The 10,922-nt window shown below is 38.1% G+C and overlaps 1 protein-coding gene across 1 annotated transcript in view; it reads right to left on the bottom strand.

Annotated features, from left to right (window-relative positions):
- Positions 1 to 10,922, bottom strand: part of LOC119420887 (glutamate receptor ionotropic, kainate 1) — a gene marked incomplete at its 3' end in the record, with an annotated part of 29,289 nt that overhangs the window by 17,335 nt on the left and 1,032 nt on the right. The window contains 3 exon segments of the mRNA XM_037688308.1: positions 359 to 540; positions 3,573 to 3,830; positions 4,024 to 4,191. Coding sequence (XP_037544236.1) covers positions 359 to 540; positions 3,573 to 3,830; positions 4,024 to 4,191 — 608 coding nt within the window.

The raw sequence follows: 10,922 nt of genomic DNA, 5'->3' as shown, positions 1-10,922 counted from the left end.
TGTATATATATGTATATAACTGCACAAGGCTTTATCTGTTCAAATTAATATGATGTTATTGTGTCTTTTTTAGGAGGGATGATTGTGAATAGATTAAAATATTTTCAAACGCTAACAAGAAAAGTGATGTTTCGTCCTAATGAGAAAGTAAAAAGTAAAAACTTGTCCATGTCCTTCACAGCCTTCATTCAACATGTAGACATTGTAAACAAAAAAAAAAACGGAAATTGTGTTCCACTTCATAGCAGTGAAAGTTATTATCAAATGTAAAGTCCCCAAAGGAGACATAAGAGTGCTGTAATATCAAAGAGTCAATAGAAGAAAGTAATGTGAATTATGTACATGTCTGTGTGCTGACCTGCTTTAGAAGTTCTGAAGCGGTGCGATAAGAACAGTCAAAGATAATAAAAAACTCTCTGTCTTTCTTCAGTTCCTTGAGCAGCGGCCGAGCATCTTGGTTACCCGGGGTGAGCTGGCGGATCCTGATCTTTAAGTTTAACTTTGCTGGGGCCTTGATCAACTCCTGCATCCGCATTAGACCTTAAAGAAATAAAATAAATCTTATTATTTTCTCTGATATGTTTCCCTCTTCTTTGAAGCTCTTGGAGGATGATTTATGAAAGAATATTTCATAGTTTTGGAGCTATCAGTATTTATTTTCAAAGCGCAGCCTGAGAGCAGTTGATGTAGTAATCCTTGAGCTTGGCTCTGTTGTATTTAAATGAGTTTCTCTCAGAGTGCAAAACTCAGGATGTAAAGTATTTAAACCAATTCAGACATTTTGCAATTCACTGTTAATTGTAATCATCAATACACTTCTAATCCTTTGGGTACTTTTCGCTGCATTACTGGGAGATGCACAATCTCCATTTCTTTAACTTTGTGAAGAAAAAATATGTTTCCAGAATTGCAGGTCCCTAATTATTTACAATCCTGCTCTGCTCCTGATGAACTGCTTTGCTCTTTGTGGTAATGAGCTGGTTGCACCTGTGTTTTTAGTTTAACGCAGTTTTAGAATCTCATGCACAGAACTGTCGAAGCTCACAGTTGTTGTTTGTGATTGCAAATGGACTCTGTTTTCCACAGCCTACTAAATCTGCCACCCAAAGTTTAGCATATTGCTGAAATCATTTTTATTACATACAAAAGTGTGCAGAACCCTTGCAAAAAATGCCTTTTGTATCTAAAAATCATTATTTATAAGTGTGATTTGCTGAGATATCTGCAAATATACATTAAAAAATGGGTATTTAAGGAAAAAGCTTGACAAGCAGCAGCTATTCTACAACAAAGTTACAAGAATAGAACAGAGCTCTTTCATAAGCTTAGTGAACAAATTCAACCTTGTATTCATCAATTTGCTCTCAGTGTTTATAAGTATAAAATACGTCATGGCAACAAATAAGTAATCAGAAAATGGGTTCACTGTTAGCGTGTCTGTGTGTTGAAGAAAAAACAATAGTTCAGCCCTGAGTTTCTACAGTTTATATGCCAGAATGAATCATCACGTGCACGATAAAAGGCTCAAAAATGAAGAGAAAACACTTCTGGGAAAATGATCACGTATAAAGATGGGAATAAAAAATAAAGAATGTGAGGAAAAGACAGTGTAATGTTTAAATAAACACTTTGACAGAACCTTCAAAAAGCCTGAAGAATTATAGATTAAACAAACATAAAAAATGGCTTATTTGGGAAAAAAAAAGGGTTGCATGAGTTATTAAAAGTTTTTAAGTTATGCCACGTTATTTGTATCTCAGTCTTGTTCAGCTTTTTTTTTGTTTGTTTATTTTTTATTAACCTTTATTTAAGCAGACAAATCCCACTGAGGTCACAGATCTCTTTAGAATAATATGTGATAATTAAATAATATATTATTTCAAGATGTGTTGACTTTGTTGTGTAATAAGACTAATTTCTTCTACAAGCAGTACGCTGATGTCCCTCATCGCTGTAGGATTTAAATAGTGAGTGTTTGTAGTTTTTGATATGAGTGTTTTTCTGGACTCGAACAGAGAATGTAAGTAAATGTTAATGTTTCTGGTACAAGATGTTCAAGTGGGTAGGAGTTACACTGTGTACAAGAACAGTTTGTTTTTTTTTCTTTTCTGAGGGGGCGCCGAGTGACGGATCCTGACTAGCAGAGGGAGCAATTTTATCCATGACCAGGCGCAATGGCGGAGCCAGGGGGGGCCAGTTGTGGCCTAGGTCACCATGGATTAAATTTCAGCTACCCCATTGGCTACCACAAGGTTCAAGGTTCTTTACTGCCATTCGTATCACATGTGGTACATGAGGTGGAATGAAATTGTGTGATAAAGGTACAAGGTACACAATCCATCCATTATCTTTAACCGCTTTTGCCTTTTCGACTCATGTGAGTCACTGGTGCCCATGTCCAGCAGTCACTGTGTGAGAGGCGGGGGACATCCTAGACAGGTCTCCAGTCCATCACAGGGACACATAGACACAAACGAGACAAACAACCATTCACTCTCTCGCTCACACCTAAGGACAATTTAGAGTTACCAATCAGCCTAACATGAATGTATTTGGTCTGTTAGATGAAACCGGAGTACTCGGAGGAAACCCACGCATGCACAGAGAGAACATGCAAACTGCACCCAGAAAGATCCTGGGCCAGGATCTGAAGCGGCGACCTTCTCGCTGAGAGGCAACAGCTCTGAGCCACCAGGCCACGCCACTACAATCATTTGAGGAAATTATATTTTTAAGCAGTGTAAAACTAGAAAGCATAGTTTCCTCAAGTGATTGGGATGGATACATATAAATATAGTGGTGGCCATCTTGGATTTTGACATGGCAACCCAATTTTAGATAGGAGCCTGTCTTATACCTAGATGCAGCCAAACACTAAAATGGCTGTTGTCACGTTTCTTTTATTCAAGTTCTCCAGCTCACAAGACGTACACAGGATGTTTCCAGTTCCCGCTTTGCTCCGCAGCGCGAGACATGTATAAAATGGAGGCTTATATTTGCCATTATTTCCTGTGAGAGATTCTGCCTTTGCGATTTATCAGGAAATATAAATTATGATTTAAAAAAATCCTAAATATGTAATCGCTGACATTTCAAAAGCAAAATTTCACAGATGCTCATGACAAGACGTCTGAGCAGGAAGGCAGAGGATTTAAGGCAAGCAGTGATTCAGTTTGGTTCTTCGCTTCAGGCTGGATTGGCTGGTTGATATGAAAAGGTGGTGACCTCTCATAGATTGGGTTCAGTGAGCAGCACGAAGGAAGAAAGTTTGGAAAAAAGAATCATATTGTGTAATTATAACCATGACTTGTGAAAGACTGGAGAACTTTTATATTTCCTCTGTCCCACTTTTGCATTGCATGTTTAAAATGATGTCTTCAGTCACCTTGCAGTATATTCATTTGGTATCAGCTGTCCTTTTATCAAAAATATTCAGAGAAAACCTTCTAACCTGTGAGTTTACACCCAATATATATTTTTTTTAATGCATGGAACAATCTAATAAAACTCACATCATTTACTTATTCATTAGTTATATCAATTAGTTATGTTAAATATATAAATGGCCCTACCAGTGCTGTCCTCATAGACCACTGTCAGTTTCCTCCATTTGAAAAATGTCACCACGTCCAGGATAGCTCTGGCAATGGCGGTGTACTCAGGATAGAGGTTGATGAAAAAAGTGTCCTTGTTGTCCACTGATGGGTGCTTCCAGCGAGTCTGGATGTGAGGGACTTCCAGGGCGTTGCAGATGGACTGAACCGCGCTAACAGAGGAGCTGTGAGAGGGGCCGAACACGGCAATCACCCCAAGAGTCAGCTGGTCACACACTGGTTAGAAGAAAGAAGAAAATTATATAAAAGATTAATTGATTAAACAAGGATTGCACACCTTAAAGAGATAGTTGAGATCTTCTCACATGTTTTGGGGGAAGCTTAGGAACATATTATTGTGCATGCTGCACAGGTAGGATGATCATTGTAACAGAGGATGAATGTTGGCACAAGGTGTTAGATATCTCACCTCTTCTTGAAGCTTCAAAGCCATCAAAGATGTTGACTCGCTGGATGTCGTAGGTGAGGGTCGCGTTGGGCATCAAAGTCTTGTTGCGGTTTATGTTGTTTACAGCAAACTTGAAAGCCAGCTCATCCATACTCACTAACTCACTTTCCCTGGTCTCAAAAATGCCACCTGAGCATGAAAAATGATGAAAAGCACACACAGGGTTCAAAACAGGAGCGTAAATAAAGGAGGGTCGGGGGAGGGGGGGGGGGGGGGGGGGGGCATACCAAAATCAATTATAACACGTTCTGAAGAAAAACAAGTTTATTGTGTGGCTTTTTCTCAGTTTGGTTTATTTTATTTTATTTTTTTATCATAGGCACAGTACTAATTCTAAGGCCTTATTCTCGGATACTAAGGTTCTGAAACTTTTCTTAATGAGCACCACCTCAGAAAACGCAGAACATTTCAAGTGCAACTCTTATGACATTCATTAAAATACAGTACTAGAAGATTACAAACTCGTACTGTAATTTTTTTGAATATCTGACCAAGCAAACTGACTGATCTATTTGCATATCTGCTCTAAAAGCCAAACTTTTACAGCAGTTGACATTGGACACAGCTGTGATTGAGGCGTCCTCCAATGCAAGAATTGGGGTTTCGACCACCAGCAGTCACATGCTGAAGTGTCCCTGGGCAAGACACTGAACCCCTTATTGTCTCCGATATGTGTCCCATCGGTGTATGAGTGTGATCTAAAGCACTGATTATTCTTTGTACAGACATAGTAGAGTGCTGTATAAATGGGGAAATGAGGGCACAGATTGTAGTGTAAAGCGCATTGCATATTTTGACAAAATAGATATATTTTCCGGTGTATAAGTTGCATCAGTCAAAAAAGCATCATGAAGAGGAAAAAAATATATATGTCGCTTCAGTGTATAAGTCACATTTATTATGTGTCACCGCTGACCCCCGGGAAACGTGGGCCAGTGTCGAGCCAAAAATTGATTGGCTGCCAAAAATTGATTGGCGACTGCAGGAGTGTGCACGGGAAGACTCTCTGGACTCGCCGCGCTGCCCAGGTGAAATGAAGCTGTTTTGACCCTGAGCAAATAGACATGTTTGCTCCAGGTGTTCCCCTCAGCTCTGTCGCCGCAGCGGGGATGAAGGTGGCTCGCGGCTCCGGCCGTGAGCTCTACAGCATCCCCCACCGCCTTGCTGCTTCCCGGGGCCACGGATCATGCACTTCACTACCCCCTTCCTCCCGGCTCGGGCGGCGGAGGAACGTTGAAGAGTTCGCCGCACAGATCTCTTTTAAAGGGAGCCCTTTTGTAATTGGTTTATTTACAAGTATACATGCTCAAGGTGCAGGAGCATCATTAGAAGATAGGAGATGGTGAGTTTAAAACTGCATAGATCAATTTCTACCAGGACGGTAGATTATCTTCTCTAACTGTATTGTTCACAGGCTTGGAGAGGAGCGCAGAGGAGGTATCAGGAGTACCAGGAGGACAACAGAGATCTCCAGGGAGGCAGGTTAGTGGTCATTTGAAGAGTCATAAAGATAAGGCTGAGTTGATGAGGTATGGGTTTTGGTTCTTACAGCATTTGTAGATTTGGACTCCAAGGCAGGGGTTCTCAGGTGGAGGCAAGGAGACACCAGGAGACTAAATACTGGGATGAAGGTAACCAAAGGCTTGAGGCAGGAGTCAACTGCAAGGGCCACAGAGTAAACGACTAATGCCAGGGCTATAGCGGGTAAAATATAATAGATGGATGGAAAGACTGAATCAATATTTGGTAATCAATGTTCCAGCATTGGGTTCTAATCAAACTGAGCATTATATGCCAGTGGAGCATCATCAGCTGCCACTCAGGAGCTGCAAGAAGTGGTAAAGGCAGACAACAATGGAATCCTTACACGAATCAGGTTTGTTTAATTCACTGAATATCTGTAATTTATATACCACTCAAACAACAACCAAAACAAAAAGAAAACAACACGGACGGAGCATTTTTGGCTAACTGTGTCAATGTCAATTGTATATCGCCCATTAAAAACAACAAAGACTGACTAAAGTGCTTTCCAGTTCAGTCAAATGAAAATGTAAAACTACAGTAAGAACAAGAAAACACAAGTAAAAGTTAATATAAAAACGCCAACATATCAACACCATCATGGGCTAGGTCCAATTATCTACCCACCTATATGGAAGTATGAATATTCACAAATAACCTTTCACAACCTTTCAACAGTTTCAGCACAAGGTTAGACAGAGCATGTCCAGATAAAATATAAAAGAAAAGCCCAGAAGCAGCACGAGAGAGTTACATCCTGGAAAGGTTGCCAAGGGACAGCGTCTTATCTCTAAAGAACATTGACAGAAATTGGGTCACACTCCAGGACATGGAACACAAGGGCAGCTGCAAATCTGCAACAGTCTATAAAATAATTAATTAATTAATTAATTTAATAAGTGTAGCCATGGTCCAGCTGAAGTCCAGACCTTTATCTGACTGGAATATTACTGCATTAACTTGAGAGCTCGGCATAAGAGGATGCCAACAAACTATGATGAACTGAAACAGAGATGGGAGTGGACCAAGGTGATGTCAGTTTGAGAAACAATAAAGTCATTTTTAACATTTTTAGTTCAAGTTATTGCTGCTAAAGGAACATCTACTGGTAATTAATTCACAAATTTGACTCAAAGGGAAACACAGCTTCTCTTTTTGAGTTTTTTTTTTAAGTAATATATATGTTTTGTGTTTTTGATCAACTAGGTGTGTAGTTACATCATTTTATGATCTGATGAAGAACCGAAATGGTTTTTTTTTATGTCTCAAAACATTTGAACCTTAATTAAAAAGAGATGTATCATATCTTTGCAATGACTACATAAAGGTGTCAGTAATAAACTCGATTAAAGACAACCGGTGGTTACATTTGTTGTTAAAATTATTTTAAAAAATCAGCAGTAGTAATACAGCTAATGTTGAAAACTTGCTGGCTCTTTCCAAACAGCTGCAAAACCAGTTCCTAAACTGTATTTTTTAAAACCTTAACAAAGGCAGTGTTCTCCTATAAGATCCCGTAGCTGCAAAACAGCCTGTTTAACTGTTGCTAAGTCGAAGTCAAAGCAAAATGGCACAAAGAACATGTATTAATTTTTATTTAAAAACAAGTACAAAGTAAAATATAATTAAAATGCATAGTTTATATTGCTAACTACAATTTTGTTTGCACATTTCTTATAAGTTTTGTCATATTTAAAAAAAAAACATAATAGATCGAACAATTACTCACTACTGGTCATTAATGGACTACGTGGTCATTAATGTAAACTTTTTCCAAAAATTACGCTTCATTTTATGAAATAATTCATACATATTGTCTCCTTTATTTGGTCTCAAATGGTGCAGTAGTGTGTATAATCTAAATATCTAAATGCATAAAGATGTTACTGAAAAGGTCATAAATATATTAAGCATTTAGCTTTCTTCCAAGACAGTAAATGCTGAGAATGATTGTGTTTTTCTTCTCAAAGGGAGAAAAGGTTTTAGATGCAAATGTAGATTCACTTTGATTTTTACAGACTCAAGACTACATCCAACCTGCTGCACGGCCCAGCTGTCAGAACTCTTTGAAGAAACAATGCTGTTACGTCAGAGTGGTGAAACTGCCTGCAGACTCCTCATCTGCACGCTGTCATCCTGCAGCAGACGATGTAATGTGGGATCAAAAGGCCAGATGAAATGGGGGTAGCATAATTGCTCATATTGCATTAAAGGAAAAGGAAAAAAAAACTTTAACAGCTCTATGCTGACTTTTAAAACAGATGTTTTTGTAAGATGAGTCAGTACCAATTAGTAATTGTCTTTTTTTGGTTTTGGCACTCTCTAGTCTTCTCTGTAGAAAGTTTGTTCAGTTTGATAAACTGCTAACTCCTAAATTTATACTGTCTTTTTCCTGGTACATTGAACGCATCATAACGACTTCAGCTGCTAAGTTATTATTATAGTTATGTAGTTATATTGTATATACAGTTATTTTAGTTAGAAATCAAATAAACCCCAAATAACTAGAACATTATTCTAACTGTCACACCCAAGAGCAGGTCTAACCTTAGTTCCCTAAGTGTCTTACATATTTATTGGTTGGATTAAATAAGTTACTTTGGGAGAAAAAAATTATACTTGGAACAGCATTCTTAGAAAGTATAAATTATTAAAGGCTGCAGTATTTGTATAATCAAATGTTATGAGTTTCACTTGTGTTAATTAAATGTTGGAGAATGTTTTAACTCTGTGCCAAAAACTATTCTTGATTTGAATTATTACTCATACTTAAAGCAATGGCCCAAATCTGAGTCGCTGATTTAATTCTGGTTGCTGTTCCAAAATCTATATCTAAACCAAAAATATGAAATTAATATTTTGTCAGACAAAAAATAAATAAAATAAAATCAGTCAAAAAAAAATCACACCCTGGCCGCCATCACTAATGACATAGGCTATTTAAAAGCCTGATCAGTGAAGCTCCATAACCTTTGTAAACAAAGTGCTAGATGATTGTGGCAACAAATGGTTTGAATTTCCAGGGATTTACCAGCATGTGCCATTCACTTACAGAAAAAGGCATGAGAGAGGTATGAGAAGAGCAGAAAGGTATGAAAAATGTTGAAGAACGCTACCAAAACTTTGTTCTGTGCATTCTTGATAAATAAAAAGTTTTGTTTTGTAACGGAGCGGCACGGTGGAGCAGTTGGTAGAGCTGCCACCTCTCAGCGAGAAGGTCACCTGTTCAAATCCCGGCCAGGGGGCCCTGCTGGGTGGAGTTTGCATGTTCTCTCCATGTATGTGTGGGTTTTCTACGGGTTCTCCAGTTTCCTCCCACAGACCAAAAACATGCATGTTAAACTGATTGGTAACTAAATTGTACCTATAGGTGTGAGAGAGTGAATGGTTGTTTGTCTCTATGTGTCCCTGTGATGGACTGGAGACCTGCCCAGGGTGTCCCCCGCCTCTCGCACAGTGACGGCTGGACATGACCCAAAAAGAAAGAAGCAGGTAAAGATAATGGATGGATGATCTGTAATGTGATTTGGACAGTTAAGATCTTGCAGAAAATGTAAATTAGGTGCAACGTCTGTCATAGCAATGATGATGAATGATGTAATCTTGTTTTTTTTTTTACAATGAACAAAACCACTTTTCCAATTTTTTTATGAATTTGCCATCAAGCATATACTGTATACAACAAACAGGCTGAATTAAAGTGTTCACAAAGTGACCCCCCCCACACACACACACACACACACGCACACACACACACACACACACATACACATGGGGCTGTTCAGGTTCTAATATTACATAACAGTCAATATAAAACATAATATTATGAGCCAACTGATCAGCAGGCAGCTGTAAAGAACCCTGTGCCATAAAATAATAGATGTGTGTTTCAGACTGATGGATGACTGTTTCTCTGCCTTTAGACTAAGACAGAACACCAAAGAACCAGTATATGAATTGTGATCTTATAAGAGATCTCTAATATAAACTCATCTGGGTCTGAATGTTTGGAAAATCTCAACTCATTTATCTTTCATTTTACTATTTAATAACAAATATTCATGTTTGACATGAGTTCATTTGTCATCTCTTCTTGTTGAACAGCTTCAGCTGCGCAGTTAAATTTAAAATCAAGAATTTTTTTTTTCAGACAGATACATTATGTACCTAAGAGCACTAAAAGCTTTTACTGAACTCCCAAAGAATGATGAGCAATTTGCAACAAGAACACACATTAAGTTTGTAAATCTTCTGGGTTTGGATTTTCTGGACTCGTGTTGTTCAAAGGATCTGAACTGAACGACTGAAGCTGAATGGGTGTTCATGAACGGCCCTAAATATTAATACATGACCCAGAGTTAAACCCCTCACCATAAATCCTCTGCGTGTACCGCAAACACAAAAGAATAGTCTGTTTGTGATGAGAGGAATCTAACACATGGACCAAGGCAGGTCAAGACAGTTTGGGTTAAATTCAAACAATATCTCCCCATGTTCATTTTTCCCCTTCTTTTTCTTTTATTTTAATTTTTGTGAAAACATAACTATTTAAAATTAAAGGTTACAGGAAAAAAAATCTGATGTAGAGCCTCTGCAGCTGAGCTGTGAAACCAAAGAAATTGTCCATTTTTATACTGAGTCAAAACATGTTTACAAGTCACTAAACTATTTTTAAGATTTGTTGATTTTATTTATGTGAGTTTGTTTAAAAAATTATTATTATATATTCAAAAAATAATAATCTTGTGACTCAAAAGCATGTGTTCTACTATTCAAATGTCATATTCACTATATTGTCCAGTGTTGGGCACTTACATTTGCATGTGTGTGTGTGTGTGTGTGTGTGTGGGGGGGGGGGGGGGGTCTGGTTGTTAACCAATTTTTGGAGTCAATTCACCTGAAGATGGCTGCCACAGCTATTTAATCTAAGAAAACACAAACAGGGTCATCACACAGGTGTTGAGTTTAAGGTCATTTTGTTGTGGTAGTAGCTGAGAGTCATGTCCAGCGCACACACGCAGGTTATTGAAGATCAAAAAGTTTGGCACGCAAAGTTCATTCAAATAAATCATCAAAATATGTCACAACTTCTTGCAGCATGTTGTGCTCTTCCTGTTGGCACTGACATTATTCTATATTTCATCGTTTAACATATTTTTTGGACTATAAAATGCATTTAAAATCCTTTAATTTTCTCAAAAATCAACAATGAGCCTTATAATCCGATGCACCTTATGTATTAATTCTGGTTGTGCTTACTAACCGGCGCTCAAAAATCGGTCAAAATGTTTTAGTTTCGCTTAATGCGCCTTATAATCTGGTGTGCCTTATAGTCG

The sequence above is a fragment of the Nematolebias whitei genome, chromosome 14, assembly GCF_014905685.2.
Source record: "Nematolebias whitei isolate Nwh7 chromosome 14, NemWhi1, whole genome shotgun sequence".
NCBI classification, from domain to species: domain Eukaryota; kingdom Metazoa; phylum Chordata; class Actinopteri; order Cyprinodontiformes; family Rivulidae; genus Nematolebias; species Nematolebias whitei.
The sequence above is the reverse complement of the archived record's forward strand: the minus strand, read 5'-3'. Positions and strand labels throughout refer to the sequence as shown.